Here is an 18,342-nt window from a genome sequence, read left to right as displayed (position 1 = left end):
TTTATTTCTACTCTTTTACAGAAGATCTGTTCATGTCTGTGCTTTTAAATGTTTAAAGTTATACATGGGATAAGCACTTTATTACCAAAGAGGAGTTCCTCCTTTAACCTGCAGGAGGCGCTGTTGCACTTCACTTTAAACATGTGTGATGAGTTTACAGCTGTCAGGAAATGTGGGACTTTTGGCCATCATGTTGTCATTGCCTATATTTAGAAACAATATATATAATTAGTTTGGTGATATAGTGTTGTATTCATTCCACACTGCTATTTCACACTTCTGGTTAAATGCTAAACTACATTTATTTGTCTTAGTACTTGTAATAAAGTGTAATCTTATGTTACGTTCCCTGTTAGTCTGGAGGAAAGGGAAGTAACAAGTAGAAATAAAATAACCCGGGTGAAGAAAGGAAAACGAGCAACAGATTTAGTAAAGTAAAAACAAAGAGCATTTAATTCACATTGGAAAGTAAAGCGCCCCCACCAATACAGAAAGGCAAAACTCAAAACAACTGCAACAGAAAGCGACACCAGATATGGCAGAACAAAGCAACTCCACAAGTTGCTGTTCTGTTGCACAGCTCCTGAACAACTCCAACACGTAGAGGACCAACACCAGTCTCAGCACCAGCAGTGGTGGTTCTAGACCATCATCACTGGGGTGGAGTAGGGCAAGTGTTTTGTCAGAGGGGCACATTCAACCCGGGACAACAGAGATGAAGCAGTGTTCAAGCCTTCAATATCTTTAGTTAAGTATAAATAATGGCGCACCACAGAAACAATACCATGATTGGTCTGTTCCTGACTGATGACAGCGTCTCTCCAGTGATCAATCATGGCGTGCTGTTTGTATTCAGGTTCCATGGTAACGAGTCAGACCGTTCACACTAGTGATGGAGGTCCGGCTCTTTTCAAAGATTCGGCTCTTTTGGCTCCCAAATGTCTCTTCATGTAGTGTCACTCGGAGCCTTCTATTCTAGCCTAATATAGCAATTATAAATGGTTTGTGTTGGTAAGCAATCTTTCATTCAGTGTTTTCATAAAAGCATTATTATTATGTTTTGTTGTTTGTTATTGTTTAACATTTAATCAAACCTTTAAATGAACAATTTAACACAGAACTACAGCAAACAGATCAAATAAATAAAGGACAAAGTCTGAACATTATGACACTTTAGATAAAAGCGTATTTGAGTTACAAGAAATGTTTGTTTAACAAATATGTATTTATAATATTAATATAATATTAATAATATAGTTTTTACTTGCTTTACATGCTTACTTTGTTTTTTTTTATATATATTTAATTAGCATTGTTGGTAGTAGCCTGAGATCTAATATTTCCAACAACAACTGCTTCTATGTAATAGTTGTGCATAAATAAAGAATTTGAACAATACGTTTTTGCGCTTTTATTCTGAAAGATAGATTCCAAAACAGGAAACAGTCCTTTTGTGGTAACTTTGTTATGCCGCCTTCAGGTGCCAACCGTAAATTCACATTTCCACACGCCTATGCACTATTAAAACCGTTATTAACGATACTTTACGAAGGCTCGAGGGGTTTTGCTGCTTGCTTACAAAACATTATTATAATAAAGGAATGACTCTGAATACCAGACAACGAGTATTAGCTAAATTATGACCAAAGTGTGTTTTTTATGTCTAGGAGCAAAAGAACTTAGAAAATAATATGATTGAATTGTTAGGTTCTTAGGCATGTAAATACACAATGAAATCACATTATATTAAGATGAATTTACTTCCATGACAGAACATTGTATTGGAGAAAGTGAAATTGCTGCATCAAGACCATACATTGCACAACACTTAAAATTTCATGCCATTTTTTATTACATTTTTACAAATACACGCGAGAAACTTCCTGACAGTTGTTACCTTCTGATTTTTTGTCCACTCAGAGATGATGCTTTTTGATCTACGACCTGATTGGGTTGTAAAATAACATGGTACCGCCCACCCTTCACCGATTGGTCAAGAAAAAAGCAAACCTCTCTCCTCCTCGTCCCATTGGCTGGCTGGTTGCGTCAGTGTTCCTACGTTTCCAAAGACACCACCCCCCGAGCAAAAAGCTAGTGCGGCTTTCACTAACTGTGACACAGGAAGGTCCTTCCCTGCTGGCGACTTGAATGCTCACGGTATGTACCTGTGTGAGGGATTATGTTCTAGTTGAAGCCTCTCAGGTGTCAGTTTAAAAAGACTACAGCCTACATGTCCGGTTGACCGGATCATGATGCTGTGATGTGAAGTGACAGATGAGGCTGAGCAGCTAGCTAAGTGTGCTAGCTAGCGTTAGCATGCTCACGACTGTGATTGAGGCTGTTGCCTGCTTGCTCGTGCTGATTTTCGCTTGTCATTAACAACATTTCAAAAGACAGAGCTCAGACTTGCTGTGTATTATAATTTGAAAGAATTTATGGCTGGGTTGATTCCTGCTCTCAACTGCATGTACGGGCTAACTAACCTAGCTTGCTATTCACCTTAGAGTCAATTCTTTTTCAGCTAGCAGCCTTTACATCTTAATCGCTGATTTTCAAACTAATTTTATCCCTTGTTTATTATTGTATTTTTAGGCTTGCAAAGTTGTTGTCTAATTTTGTTTTTGTCTGTGCTGTTTGTAGCTCTGTGAAGCACGTTGGGCTACATGCTTGCTTTCTAATAGAAAGTGGATTTGAGCACCTGTCGATGTTTGCATCAAATAGAGAGAAACAGTCAGCCAGTGTCTCATGTTGAAGCTGCACCTGGTGTTTGTCATGTACTGTAGGTGTGGGGCAGGCTGGGCAACTGGCTGCATACCAGACAGTGTAGATGGCTAAGTAGCTGGCAGAATGTCAAGCTGCTCTCCTGCTTCACAGTTAATACAGGCTTGGTTTCTCAGCTTAAACCATGGACCTTTGCACTTGATTCTGTGGTCTGTGTTTTGAGTTTTGCCCTGGAGCCATCAGCACTATTACAGTGATAATACTGTGTCTATTAATGCCTTGTCTTTAGCTTGCAATGTAATGCAGCTCTAAAGAAGTACGCTGCTACAAACATGATCATTAAAAACAAATAAAATAATCTGTTATAGGCTATAAATCTACAATCAGACATTGAACCAGTGTCAGTGCCAGAGCACAAGCTCGGGGAGTGGATGACGACAGACGGTCATCAGCAAGCCCTGAGCTGGCTGATCTCATAGCAGAGACGAGACCTCGTTTAGGGTGAATGTGAAGAAAGTTTGGACCTGGTGGCCTGAAGGCATTTACATTTCTAAGATGTCATGCAGACGAGCAGGACGTGATGTCCATCGCCCAGGGCGTTGGCCATGACCGTAGCAGAGATACCGGTGTTTCTCTATTCCACATTTGGGCAGGTAAACCACTTCGCCTCTACAGGGAAGTTTGCATCTCTAAACACGAGCTCTAATGCACAATCCTTGTTCAATAAAAACATAAGGAACAATGGCTAAATGAATGTCTGGTAGAGCCCTTTATGTTGATGCTTGCCTCTTCTGCTTCCAGTCCATATTTTCTCAGCTAAAGCTTAGCCCAAGCTTGAAGAAGGTGCTTTTGCAACAGCGCTGGGCATTGTCCGCTCTGGCCTCTCACACCGCTCATCAGCTGAAAAGGCGGGGGAGAAAAAGGAAGCAGGTAACACAAGGGAAGGATGGCCAGAAGCCAGTGGAATACCTGAGGCACTGATTAAGACAGGAAGGCCTCGTCATTCAAAAGAGGTGTGTGAGTTATTGTTTGGAGGGGAAGTTCTTCAATTGCTTTGTGTCACTGTATCGACATCTGCTGAGAAATGTGCAGACGAGACGACGTTTTCCTCTCCGCAGGCCCGTTTACTGGCCGACAGATGATGAGTCCCAGCACCCGGAGCACCGACACCATGAGTGGAATTTCTTCCCTGGCCCCCAGTAAACACTCAAGCTCCTCACACAGCCTGGCATCTGTTAGTTTTACGATTTACAACTCCATTTATAATGTTTGCCTACCGTTTCCCTTATTCCACATTTTTCTCAGCAAAGTGTGTGTGTGTGTGTGTGTGTGGTGTGTGTGTGTGTGTGTGTGTTGTGTGTGTGTCTGGCATAGATGAGAGTCCCAAGCTCTCCAAATCAGTCTGCCCATCTGTCCACCCCCTGGGAAGCGGAGCCTGTGGTGGAAGAGTCGGGGGCAATAGAGGATGCAAACGCAGAGAATCTCTATGTAATGGGTAGGTAGTCACTATCACTCCTGTGTTATGAACAATGTAACAAGCTGTATGTCAGATGTGGTGGCATTGTAAGTACTTTGTAAGGCAGCGTTAATTTTCTGCTGAAAATCTGGGATATAATCAGGTTTTGTTGGACTCTTGGAGCTGCAGTGCTGTTTGGTATTTGGATTATCCTGCATGAACTATTTGAATGTTGTGGTCCTTACACTGCACAGACTCACTTAAACATGCAGCTCTGCGCCACTTGTTGTAACTTTTATCTCAAATTTGAGTTTTTTCCAGCTCACAGATGTGCTGGGTTAAGTCTTATCACTCTTTTCCAGGGATGGAGCTGTTTGAGGAAGCGCTACGAAAGTGGGAACAGGCCCTGAATATTCGCCATCAGCCCAGCTCGACCTCCAGCAACAACAGCCTCGCTCTGGCAGGGGGCAGCGTGTGGAGACTTTCCTATGGTAACCAAACAAACAGTAATTACCAATACAGACTGTCATGTTTGAGTACACAGCGTTGTATTGAATGGTGCAGTTGGGATTTTCACCGTCTGGATTGATCCTGGACTAAAGCCCTTTAATACAAACTAATACAGTCACTTTGTTTTATGCTTTGTCCCTCTTGTAGGTTGAAGCCGTAAATAATGTGTTTGCTGAGAAGCTGGAGACACTCCTGCACAGGGCGTACCACCTACAAGAGGACTTTGGCAGCAGCATCCCAACAGACAGCGTGCTGGCAGATTTCGGTAGTCATGTTGATCTTATATATGACCTTAAAAGATGTTATGAATCGAGGAGAACACATTTGGATTACAGGCTCCAGTTTGAAGAACAACAGAGTTATTATGGTTCATTTCTGCCGTAAGAATGATACAGTCTCCGTGTGTCTCAGAGGAATACGCTTCCTGTTCTTCACCTTTTTTATATTTCTTTTAATTACATCTGTGGTTTGATTCTTGCCCTGTCAGTCAGAGTTTGTGGTGTTCCTTTGGCAGAGAGTGAAGGAACTCTTATCTTGCCTCAAGTGGAGAGTTTCCACAGACTGCAGGATGACGATGCGACTACTGTTACCTCCGACGAGTCCTTCTTCTCGGCCGCAGAGGTTAGTTCCTTTCCTCTAAAGAATACATCCTTTCCCAGGGCCCCCTCGGATTAGTACAAAGTACACAGCTGCTGCTTTTCTATATAAACATACGTGGACAGTTCACTGAGGTTTTGTGTTTCGTCTGTGCAGCTGTTTGACGCCATGTCGCTCCAAGACGTCTACCAACCAATGAGGCCAGCAGCTCTCTATGAAGAAGCCTTGTCTCTGGTCCGGGAGGGCAAAGTGCCCTACAGGTCCCTGAGGTAACGTGAAGCTTAACCTCTGCACCTACATACGTAAAGCTGCACTAACTCATATTGTTACACTAACAGTGGATTAAATGCCCTGCAGCAAACAGACAGATACATGTCACTGCGTCTCATCCAAACACACACACATTATACGTCAATGTTTCACAGAGCTGTATACCTCCTCTCTCTCCTCTCTCCTCTCTCTCTCTCTCTCTCTCTCTCTCTCTCTCTCTCTCTCTCTCTCTCTCTCTCTCGCTCTCTTTTTTACCAGGACTGAATTACTTGAATGTTTCGGTGACCAAGACTTCCTTGCAAAGCTTCAATGTGTGAGACAAGCATTCCAGGTGTGTTCCAGCTGCTGACACTTACTCATGTTACAGAGATCATTCTCTCTGTCTGGATTATTGTGAAAATCCCTCCTTTTTAAACCTGCATCAAAATACTGCTCTGTCGCTCAACTAGTGGTCAAAACCACTGTGGCTATAAATGAGCAGCATGAGCTGGTGTAGTCTTCGCAGTGTTTGAAGTTCTAATCCTGATCTCTGACCTCGTACACAAAGTAATGACACCTTAGTAGAAACCTTGAGGCACACTTTGTATTATGCTGCCTGTGTGTGGATGTAGTCTTAGCCCCCACAGGCAGGTGGAGTCAGGTTCCTTTGTGTCGGCGACCTCCAGACAAAAGCTTTGAGGTCAAATATAAAGACGGCAGCTGCACGAGGAGACATTTTGTGTTTCAGTCTTTACCTGCATGAAAGTGATTCGTCACAAGTTTGCATTGACGATTGCAGAGCTGGAGTTGAAGCAAGCGTTCACATCTGCTGTGTTTGTAGTGGATGTGTTGAATTCTGTTGTGTTCATGAGACGGATAAGAGACAGATACCGACTGCATGAAGGCACATTTATAGAAATGACCACAGAAAATGGACGTGATGCATTTTCCTTCCAGGTCCTGTTGCTGGATGAAACTCACCGCACATTCTTTATGGAGACGGGGAAGCAAATGATCGCAGGGTTAATGGTGAAGGCAAACAAGGTGAAAACTCTTCTCATTTAAGAACTCGTCCTATTCGGTGAAACAAGACAAGCGTCTGCTTCTGCGGACATGTTTGCAAAGCCGTAACTATTAAGTTGCTGTGTCATTATTTGCTTTAACGCAGAGTCCCAAAGCCTTCCTGGAGAGCTATGAGGACATGCTGCTCTACACTAAGAGAGAGGAAACGTGGCACGTCACTAAGATGGAGCTGGAGGGCCGGGGGGTGAGTACATCTTCACTTTGAGATCAAGTGTGTGTGTGTGTGTGTGTGTGTGTGTGTGTGTGTGTGTGTGTGTGTGTGTGTGTGTGTGTGTGTGTGTGTGTGTGTGTGTGTGTGTGTGTGTGTGTGTGTGTGTGTGTGTGTGTGTGTGTGTGTGTGTGTGTGTGTGTGTGTGTGTGTGTGTGTGTCTAAGAATTATAATTAACAGCTTATTAAACATTTGTTAAAACACATCAGTGGATAAAAACATCAGAATATATCAAACCGACTGTATATTTGTGTGTTTGTCTTCACGTCTTCACTGTTTGTCTGCACGTCTTCACGTCTGCAGGTGGTCAGTATGAACTTTTTCGACATCGTGCTGGACTTCATCCTGATGGACGCGTTTGAAGACCTGGAGAGTCCTCCCTCCTCTGTGGTGGCTGTGTTGAGGAACCGCTGGCTCTCTGACAGCTTTAAAGAAACAGTTAGTTTATACGCACACACACACAGACGCGCACACACACACACACACGCCCACACACACGCGCACACACACGCACACGCAATAACGAGTCACTCTAACAACAAAACATTGTTTTTCCGTCAGGCTCTGGCAACTGCCTGCTGGTCTGTCCTGAAAGCGAAGAGACGTCTTCTGATGGTGAGTTTGATGCATTTAAAGATGGAGAACTTTCTATTTTGCGTCCTTGTTTCTTTGATTTGGATTGTTGAGTTTCTCTTCCACAGGTTCCCGATGGTTTTATCTCCCACTTCTACGCCATATCGGAACATGTGAGCCCAGTTTTAGCCTTTGGGTTTCTGGGACCCAGACAACACCTCAGTGAAGTGTGCACTATTTTCAAGGTGAGGAAATACACGACTCAACATAATTTTGTAAAGAAAGTTACTGTTGGTGGTGTTTGAAAGATGTGGGCGTTGACCAGGCAGCAGGTCGACGTGCAGGATCCAGTATTTGGGGTGTGACTCCTGTAAAACACAGGATCTCTCAGCTTCTGCTGCTTTGATATTGACTATTTCTTCAGTTTCTAACAACTCGCCAACGTTAGAAATGTGCAGTACTGGACTTTAAGTTGTGTTGGATTCAACATGTCTATATGTCCTTTCTCTCCTTCCCTCTGCAGCAACAGATCGTGCACTACCTGAAGGATATGTTTGATCACGACAAGGTCCGCTTCACCTCCACTCAGTGTTTGGCTGAGGACATCCTGAAGCTTTCCCACCGCCGCAGTGAGATCTTACTGGGGTATCTCGGCATCAATAGCCTTGTGGAGCTCAATGGTGCCCTGCCCACGGACACAGAGGGCTCTCCGGGGCCCAACTGACACCAGTCGGGGCGTCACTGGGATCGAACAGGCCGAACGCAGTCGGCTGACCAGTAGAGAATTACAAGGACACGCAGCTCATTGTGTAACTACGTTAAGTTTGAGGCTCCTGTGGTGCACTGAGAACCAGCATCATTCATTCATTTGTGTTCATGAAACACAACTTACTGTGAGAGGATATATTTCTGCAGTCTCACTGCTACTACTGAGGGAGTCTCCCTATCAGCTGCTGTGTTGCGTATCAAGAATGCCGACTGCGGTCACGTGATCTCAGACGTGTGAGGACCTGTCGACGTGGATACTTCCTAAGAACACGGCAGAATGAAGCGCTCCCAGGCCTTCTACTATTTAACTCCACGCGGATCGAGTCTCTTCGGGGAAGCAGAGGTTGCTTTGTAACCTTCCGTTCGTCTGACTTGCGGGATATCAGTCGTCGCTATTATTTGAAAGGAAATGGCGCGAGAGCCTGTTGACAAAAGGATAAATGTTAAAACCGTGATAGATCCTGAGCGGCTGAGGACTTGTGATGAAGGACGTAACGGATTCGTCTCCTGACTGTTTACATGCACAAGATATTCCCTTATTCTGAAAATGAATACTCCACTAATATTGCCGTTTTACATGCAGCCACTTCTCCATCTGGACCTGAGGACCTGAGCCCCCCTCTTTCATTCCTTTGCATGTCCAGGTCATCGTGGTTAAACGTGGGCGTGTTTCTCCCGCCGGCTTTGAGACGCTTATTCCAAATGAGCTGCATCTGTAAAGAATGATGGGAAACATTGTACATTCAGAATAAGGCCTGAACCGTTTCTATGACACTTATCCAGTTCTGAATATTGTCATGTTCAGAGTAATACTTGCATGTAAACATTCTCACTGACGGTTCTTGAATCCTCTTTAATCTGAAGAAGTGTTTGCTTTAATTAAGCCGGCTAAGATGTCACATATCCAAGAGACTGTTAAATGCAATAAGACATCAAATTAGTTCAGAGTATCGACACGTGTACTCGTATAGAAGTTGAATTATCCCAAAGTGTTCTCAGCCGACGATATTGAGGTTTTGTGAAGTGACGGTGATCCCTCACATTTTATCTGCCGATGGATGACGTGAATATTATCTGTTTTTAATGCCACAGAGGCACAAAAAGAAACGTCCCACTACAAATAACAATGTGTGACGATGTCTCCATCAGTGTTGCACTTCAGCTCCCAGGGAGTAATGAGTAACATTAGAACTGGAAGTTTGAGGAAATGCGTTACTTTGTGACAAACTGAATGTTTCTTTTCTTAAAATTAATGTATTTTATTAATTGGTTGAGATACTTGAATTGCTTCAAAAAAAAAAAAATGTAAATCCCTGAATAAAAATAATAATAATAACAATAATAAAAATAACAATAATAAAAATAACAATAACAATAAGAAAATAATAATAATAACAATAATAAAAATAATAACAACAATAATAATAATAATAATAATAAAAAATAATAAAAATAACAATAATAACAATAACAATAATAACAATAATAGTGAAATTTGTTGAGGATAAAGCACCAAAGCAAACCAATTATATAAAGACAAGAATCAAGGATTTGATTGTAAGATTTGGAACAATACGACTTCTATGTTTTGTTCACAGCAGGAAAAGCACAAGTGTTAAAAGTTAAAACAGTTAAATATAACTGCTTTATTCAAGTGAACCAATAAGCCGCTCCGTCGCACCACATCAGGAGGCTGAAATTGAAGCAGCTAAATGTTTGTTCTGTTCTGTTTTTGAGTTTGTTTGTCTGCAGGATTGCACGGAGGTATGCGCTCTCCGTCCTACCCTGCAAGATTTACTATCTCCACCTGTGCTCTTCCTACGGTCACATGTCAAAAGGTCTCCCGTGATAAAGTTCAAGTGCTCAACTTCAGAGACTTTGTAAAACAACACGGTCGCATGATCACATTTTGAAATTGACACAAGCTCTAAATCAAACGGTGCCATCGAATCGTCTTCGTGAGGATGTTGTAGTTTCACGGAGCTTCGTACAGACGTAACCTGTGCACTGAAGACGCCCCCGCACTTTGTTTCCTGTGAACTTATTGGAGCAAAGAGACGCTGAAGGGGCAACAAGACGCCAAGTTAAACTGAGTTCCTCCGCTGCTGTGAAAGCAGACTGTAGTTTATGCAGACTTAAAGAAATGTGATTAAAAGAGTATTTGTTATGAGCTGCAGTAGAAGCACACCCTGCGTGAATGATAAAAGGGAAGACATTTCTGTGCAAAGATTTGTTGCTGTCACAGATCTTTCACTCATTTTAACGTACAAATGAGCAAATCTGTAAAATCATATAAATGTTCTGTGGTGTTGATAATCTGAATCCTGCTCTTGTTGCAACACGTCTCTGAAATGCAACACCGCCGTGTTCTCCTTGCAGAGGCAGCACTGTGGGACTATTGTTCTGTCTTAGCGTTTACTTCTTATTGTAAATAGAGCTTTTACAGAAAATACTTTACTTCTTCGTTTTGCAAATGTGCAGCTTTGAGTTTTTAAGCATTTTGCACTTTATCAGAATAAGCAGAAAGATGCAGGAACGTCATAATGAATGAATAATCCCTTTGAGAGTTAAACTGTACAAACATATTGAAGTATTTATTGCATCTTACAACTGACATATTGATAATAGAGCGTAAATGCTGTTTATTAGAGAAACTATCTTTATTTAGGAAACGGTTTATTCTGGTTACTTTACAAACTCTCCATCTTCTTCTGTCCGTTCCCCCCATGTGTCGGTCCTGTCGTTGTACACGATCAAGTATAAATCGTGCAGGAAAATGCAACAATGGAAGAAAATGTTGCTTCTGTTTAGTCGTCACATAATGATCAGAGATTAATCCCTCTGCATGTTCCGTACATTCTTTGCAATGCACCAATCCGTGTATCCCTGCAAGATTTAGACCCAGGCTCCGCTGTAGTTGTAGAAGTTACCGTGTAATCATTGAAGAGTGAAAGTTCAGGCATGGACCCTCCATGTCGCGTGTGTTCATGACCTCCGACGGCCAAAGTGCAGAAAGAACCTTTTGTTTTCTTTGGAAAGCCACTGCTGTACGTTACAAGTGTCCTCCTCATGCCTTGTGTCTTTTCTATTGTTAAACTACAATGCCAGCACAAACTCCATATTTAATGTTATCTTTTGTTAATAAACAATGTTTATGATGCCTTTCCCAACTGATGACGGCTCGTTGTGTTTCATGTCTCACCGGGAATGAATATTTAATATGTCATTCCTCATGAAAACCATCAATGAACAGAAATCTAATTCTCACAAACGAAGACAGACATTTAATGCATTTTAGTCAAATTTGTTCTAAACCCACGTGCTGCTTTATTGTGGACCAGTTGCACCTTTCTTATATTACTTAATACATATTGGACCAAACTAGTGAGCAATAATCCAGGTGAGACAACACTGGAGTGATTCAGTGTTAGGCCAGTGGAGGGTGCACAGATCTTGTTATCTTCTTCTTCTAAATGCACTTTAGTCGGAGGGAATGCACTTGTTTGTGTTTCCTCTCATTGAGATAAATGTAAGTCTGCCCTTGAAACACAACCAGGGGACATAATACACAGTTACACCACATTCTAAACATTTCAAATTGTTCCTGGACAGAGCTAAAGTATAACATTTGCATACATAAGATTTCAAACATACTCAGAATTGTTGAGGTTTGAAGGCACTGAAACATGCATGACATCTCAATATTACATTACGTCCAAAGCGACGTACAAAAAGTGCAAACAATCCTGGAGATACAACTCCGAACAGCAAGAGTCTTGTAAGTACAAATAGGAACAATCGTATAAGTGAACTCTGTCTTCAAGTAGCCAGTTTGAAGTGCAACAAACAGAAACAGTAGAATATAAATTCAGCTATTAGCTATAAACAAGCCAAACCAACACAAGTGCAACATACAAAGAACAGTTGTTTAGTTTCTTCATGGGTCGAGGTGCAGTCCAAACAGGTGAGTGTTCAGTCTGCAGGTGTGAAGACTGTCTGCTGTCCGGACATCAATGGGGAGGTCGTTCCACCATGTTGGAGCCGGATAGCAAACAGGCGGGTTTGTTTGAGGGAAATCTGAGTCCCACTCGTAGTGAGGGAGCGGCGAGCCGATTGGACGATGCAGAGCGAAGTGAACGTGCTGGGGTGTATGGTTCGACCACGGCCTGGATGGAGGAAGGGGCTGATCCATTCACAGCACGGTGGACCAGCACCAGAGTCTGGAAGCAGATTCGGGCCGCCACTGGTAGCCAGTGAAGGGAGCGGTGCATTGTGGGAGAACTTGGGTAGATTGAAGACCAGTCGGGCTGCTGCATTCTGGATGAGCTGTAGAGGTCAAATGGCACATGAAGGCAGTCCAGCGAGGAGGGAGTTGCAGTCGTCAAGGCGGGAGATGACAAGAGCCTGAACAAGAACCTGCGTCGCCTTCTGAGTCAGTAGGGGACGTGTCCTCCTGATGTTGTACAGAGTGTGTCTGCAGGAGTTGTTAATATGTTCTGTTAATATGTTAATATGTTAAACCCTCCCCCCTGTCATTTCCTCCCACATGTTGGATGTAAATATCTTAGTCAATGTGATTGCTTCCTCATTTTTCACTGAAATCGTTGTATTGTACCTGTTTATGCTTTGCAACTTTTGTGCTTTTTCATGTGTGACAGTTGCCTGAATTCTGTGTTTTCCTTTACATAAATAAAGACAAAAAGCCACAAATGATAGCATAAAAATTCACCAAAATGCAGGAAATGAAGGAAAGGAAAACATGTTTTGGAGGAGGACCCCCAGACCCCCGCTTAATATGTGTCATTACATTACATTACAGTTCATTTAGCTGACGCTTTTGTCCAAAGCGACTTACAAAAAGTGCAAACAATCACGAGGATACAACTCGGAACAGCAAGAATCTTACAGGTACATTAGCTTCAAATAGGTGAAATCATTTAAGTGCAGAACAACAGCTTTGAATAAGCCAAACAAAAGTGCAACATCCAGAAACAATAGAATAAAGATTCAACCATTAGCTTCAAATAAGCCAAACGTACAAAGAAGTGTCTCAATGTTGAAATGAAACCTGCGCCCCTGGTCATAGGTTTGTTTTAAATACATGCATATATAATATATATTAATAATATATATTAATATAATAACCATGAATTTATTTTTTATTTTTTGAATGAGTGCAGTTTGCTGCTTTAATATGGAGTGCTGGACTATTGTGTTTTTTGTTTTTCATTCAATAATTCTTCTCTATGGGTAAAATATCTCATCTCCAGCGCGCGGCAGGGATTGGACGGCTGCTCCACTTCCGGGGACACAGAGCTCCGCTCCCCGATTGGCTCATCACGAGTGTGGGGCGTTTCACTGGGACTGCCCGGTTGTGTCCGGGTAAGATGGCGTTGGAAGAGCAGTGCTCGGCGCCACCTCAATGGCGGTCTATATCTTTGACACACGTAGAGTTCCCGGAGGGTACGTAACCTAACATCTTTCTCTACCTAGTGACGATACTAACCACCGAGCGATTTATATAATTTAAAAAGATTTCCGTGTGTTTTATCGCTACTGAATGGACACGGCCGTTGGTGATACTGCCAAATAGTGAGACGCAGTAAAACGTCGAGCACAGCGGGGAATGCAACCCCAGACTGCCAAATTGTGAGACAGTGCCGCATGCGCAGTTGTCGCTAATGTCCACAATGAAGGCTAGCTAGCCTGTTAGCTGTCTTAATATCGGCTTTGATATTTTCTCTCAGGATTTAGCGAATATTCCGCGTCCTGTAGGAATTATTTGACACAATTCAAGCATCCTGAACAGTAAAATATTATTTATGACTGCATTGGAAATATCTAGCTATTTCATCATATAGCATTGTAGCCAGGAGTACGGCTAACGTAGTAGCTAGCTCCTTGGCCTCATACTGATTAGTATGTTAGCTAGCATAAACCACGTTGCACCGAGCTTTCTAAATTGACAAAATAATATAATGTGGTCTGATAGTTAGCGAGATGGCGGCTTCTCCACCACTGCAGCTTCCTACTTGTACTTGCAGTTAAATATTTCAACCACCCGGGTTCACTGAGTACCTCAAAGTGTCACTCCCACCATTGTTAAGTGACTTTACTGTATGATATGCTTTAACATCTCAAAGACAACATTGTCTCTGATCCCGACCACGTCCTGCTGGACAGTGAATGCAACTTGTTATCATCAAATAGGAAATACAGGGTTCAAAAGTTAGACTGGAGCACTCTTTTGTGCACCAATCAGTCCTAAAATTAAATATGGAGCTTAATCCCAGATCAAATGTACGGTGAAGGGTCTTGAATATATTGTCCTTGGTGATTATGTTAAATGTTTGTTGTATTGTCCTACATTTGTGTCTTTGCTGATGTCGCAACTGGAGCCGCAGTGATACAAGAGAACATGTGAGACTTTATCTGGCGAAGTACTATTATCTCTTTCATCATCAAACATCAATACTGTGTCTCTTTGTTTTAGGTGATCTGACGGGACGAGTGCTGGCCTACATCAGCCTCCTGCCCATAGCAATCCTTGTGGGTTTTGTTACACTCATAATGTTTAAACGGGAGCTGCACACGGTGAGTTCTGCGAATGTACTTTTACTTTCAGAAAGAGCAGAGCTTTTGAAGTCAATCTGTTATGCTGCTAATTGTTTCACAGGCGCCTGAACATTTGTGTCAGGCGGACCAGAAGTGTGTCAGCACTCATGTGTTGACCTAGTTTCTTTTTTTTGTTTTTGTTTTACAGATTTCCTTCTTCGGTGGGCTCATCCTGAATGAAGGTGTGAACTGGGTGCTGAAGCACATTTTCAGAGAGCCGCGCCCGTGTGCAGGTGAAGTGAAGGAACAAGCTGTTGACTCTGTTTAGTTAACGGTGTTTGGCAACACTGCAGAAGCATCAAAGTAGACAGAACACCTTCCTCTGAAATTAAATACCTGGTACTTTATCACACTGATGCAAAAATATAAAATAACAATAAAAACCATAACTCTCTTATGAGAGATAATGAAGGTATCACCTTTAGTGTAAACAGTACAGAGAAGTTTAGCTAATCGTTTCAATTTGTAGTTTCAATGAGATTGAAAAGCAAAGACAAACGTTTACATACACAACAGAAAACTAACATGTGGCATTCACAACAATTAAAATACAAGTGAATATGCAAATATTCTTCAAATTGGTGATATTGTGTTCCAACCCTCGCCAGATATTTGTCTTTATGCAAGTAGTGTCCTATTGTTTATATGAAGATGAAGTCCATATTGTAAATGTATATTTATATCGGGTTGTTTTCTTTCTGCAGGATCTCACACAACCCTGCAGACGGAGTACGGGATGCCCTCCAGTCATTCCCAGTTTATGTGGTTCTTTGTTGTTTACTTCTTTCTTTTCCTTTATTTAAGGTGAGACGTGTTACTTCTTGGTGTTCTTGGTGCAGCAACTCGCTAAAGTTTAATGTCCACAAACAAATCATTTTTTATTGAATGTTTTGAGACTGTTTCCAGCACTTTGTGTCCTGCATACATGCATTGAATTAGTGATTTATTACATACTATCCATGAGCATATTCTTTATATTAGTATCTGTTATTCACTTGGTTTCTTCCAGCAGGACATTCAGTATCTCATTATCTGTATCAACTACATGAGGTAGCTGTACGGTGTGAACTCATGCTGATCTCTTTTCAGAATGCATCAAACGAACAATGCTCGATGTGTGGACCTGCTGTGGAGACACATACTGTCCATCATCCTGTTGGGCTTTGCCTTATCAGTCTCGTACAGCAGGTAAAGGCCCATTCATACTTTCTCGTGACCTCGTTTTGTCTGACCAAAAGTCCAAAACCCACAGATTTTAAATTTACTACGATAGAAAACCAAATATCAGTTACATTTTTAATGGCTTATTAAAACAGTTGTTTGGAGTCTGGAGACGCCCTTTTACCTGCGCACTATTGTAAGTGCAGGATGCTTTGGTTTAGTTCAGGGCTCCGCACTCAATGGAGTATTTTCTTGAACATAGTTTTCTCCTCCTCAGGGTCTACCTGCTGTATCACAGCTGGAGCCAGGTTTTCTACGGCGGAGTGGCCGGCAATACGATTGGCATAATCTGGTTCTTTATCACACAAGAGGTGCTGACACCGTTATTCCCCAAAATAGCAGCCTGGTGAGTCGTGCTCTCATTTCTCCGCCTCCTCCTGGTGTCGCAGGGGAAGACGATTAGAGATTAAAACTGGGCTTTAATGGCGACTCTAATAATTTGTTCTTTCGCAATTTACAGGCCGATATCAGAGTACTTCCTGGTGCGAGACACAAGCCTGATCCCCAACATCTTGTGGTTTGAGTACACAGTGACCAGATCAGAGGCGAGGTAAGAACAGTAGTCGCACACCACATCTGTCAGCGCTCAGGTTACCGTGACGTTAAGGTGCAGTATAGAAGTTTGAAGTATAAGTTCTCCAAGCTAGCTAGTCTTCTTACGGTCATTTACAGCGAGATACTCACTCAGCACGGTCCAGATGTTTTGCTAAGTTCACCAGAGATGCACTTGTGTGGGTTTACTCCGTCCCAGTTGGCAAATCCACTTAATGTCCGTGTGTTAAACGCGTGAACGGGCTTTTAGTTCTTGTACGTGTGAGACTGTTGCGTTTGTTTTGTGACTAGATTCCTTTTTGTTTTCTTTTAGGAACAGACAACGAAAGCTTGGAACAAAACTTCAGTGATCGACACGCTTCTTCTGTGACACTGAGTTTAGAACCACACACACACACACACACACACACACACACACACACACACACACACACACACACTCACTCATGTACACACACACACAAACAGAATGCTCACTCGACAAACACACTGGAGAACCATCTTTTGGACTGACGTGGTTGCAAGGAGAAAAGGGCAAAAAACCGTTTACAGGTGGCGACAGAGTGCCTGGACCCCGGAGCCTCGGGCCTGAGCACGTCCGTCCACACGCCTCCTTCTTGTACAGCTTGCCCCAAACATGCTCTTCAATGCATGCAAGACTGTGCAAGAGGCATACTATTTAATGATAGATTAATATATATATTTTAACTATAAACGCACGCTGACAGTAACAGTGTACTGTAAGAGATTCAAAGAAAAAAAAAAAAGGAGGCATAGTTTCAAACCAATTGGTCGCGTCATTGCAGCATGTATTTAGTGATTCCTTTTTAATATTCCAATGGATAGCTGGTGGGGTACAGCGGGGGGGGTTATGTGGAATTAACCATTTTTCATTGTTATATAATAGAAAATGAACAATTTGGTTATGATGTAACATAAATGAAAATTTGCACTTTGTGAAATTTACAAGTTAAAGAAACCCGACTAACACTTGTTAAATGTTAAGGCCCCCCCCCCCCCCCCCCCCTCTTTGCTTTGTGTCTGATATTAGACTCCAGAGCTGATCTGCAAGCAGTGTCGATTTAATTTGTACTATTGAGCATCGACGTTTGTGCTTTCTATTCATGTCCACGCTGGAGGATTACGAGACTCACAGGTTTCACTTGTTTTGGTCGTGGAACACTTTGGACTGAGGTGGTGTTTTTCTAAATGCCTCACACACAGTAGCAGCCTGGGAACAGGATTCTGGTCATCAGTGTTTCTTTTATTCACTTTCTTATCTTGTTTTCTGCTTCAGCAGAGAACCGTTTCCTATTTACCTGCATTTCCAAGATTACATTCCATATCATCTAGTGAGAAAACAAACAGACGGCGGAGGGGTGCGTTTTCTTTTTGTATTCATTTTGAAGCCTGAGGTCGGTCGTAGCATGTGATTCTGCTGACGTGTGGATCTGAAGCTGATTTAAACTCATCATTAGCTCCACAGAGGGAAGAAGTTCTCTTTAGAATTCAATTTCTTTTTTTCCATGTGTAACCTATATCGAGCTGAATAAAAATGTGTTTATGTACAAGAGATGGTTCAAGTCTCGTGCTTTGAAATATCTTTTAAAGGGCGCTTAACGTTTTACTGATCGTCTCCGTGTCGTTGGGCTGTAATCCCATCAGTGGTTATTCATCCTGGTGCATTACCGACTCCACAAGTGAGGAGGCGGGGAAACATGTCAAATGTAGTGATGGAAATATAAGATTTGCATGAGGCACCTGCCACGATAATGTAGTGTATGACGG

At 42.3% G+C, this 18,342-nt stretch overlaps 2 protein-coding genes across 2 annotated transcripts; both read left to right on the top strand.

The window, feature by feature from the left end:
- The first annotated feature begins 3,301 nt into the window (after positions 1–3,301).
- LOC115017042 (mitoguardin 2-like) lies at positions 3,302–11,340 on the top strand. Its single transcript, XM_029445210.1, is given in 16 exon segments — positions 3,302–3,374; positions 3,708–3,734; positions 3,840–3,955; positions 4,096–4,216; positions 4,540–4,637; positions 4,639–4,668; positions 4,835–4,952; positions 5,175–5,308; positions 5,441–5,553; positions 5,813–5,885; positions 6,491–6,577; positions 6,702–6,800; positions 7,129–7,263; positions 7,387–7,440; positions 7,527–7,643; positions 7,922–11,340. Coding segments are annotated over 16 exon segments (1,596 nt in total). The 3' UTR covers positions 8,123–11,340.
- Positions 11,341–13,476: 2,136 nt separating this feature from the next.
- On the top strand, positions 13,477–17,356 carry LOC115016747 (dolichyldiphosphatase 1-like). Its single transcript, XM_029444769.1, has 8 exons — positions 13,477–13,629; positions 14,660–14,760; positions 14,930–15,014; positions 15,486–15,585; positions 15,871–15,969; positions 16,220–16,348; positions 16,463–16,552; positions 16,868–17,356. The coding sequence occupies exons 1-8, from the start codon at positions 13,554–13,556 to the stop codon at positions 16,902–16,904; spliced, it is 717 nt and encodes a 238-aa protein (XP_029300629.1). The 5' UTR covers positions 13,477–13,553; the 3' UTR covers positions 16,905–17,356.
- Positions 17,357–18,342: the final 986 nt, after the last annotated feature.

The sequence above is a fragment of the Cottoperca gobio genome, chromosome 12, assembly GCF_900634415.1.
Source record: "Cottoperca gobio chromosome 12, fCotGob3.1, whole genome shotgun sequence".
NCBI lineage: Eukaryota > Metazoa > Chordata > Actinopteri > Perciformes > Bovichtidae > Cottoperca > Cottoperca gobio.
Note: the sequence above shows the minus strand (reverse complement) of the source record. Positions and strands in the feature narration are given on the sequence as shown.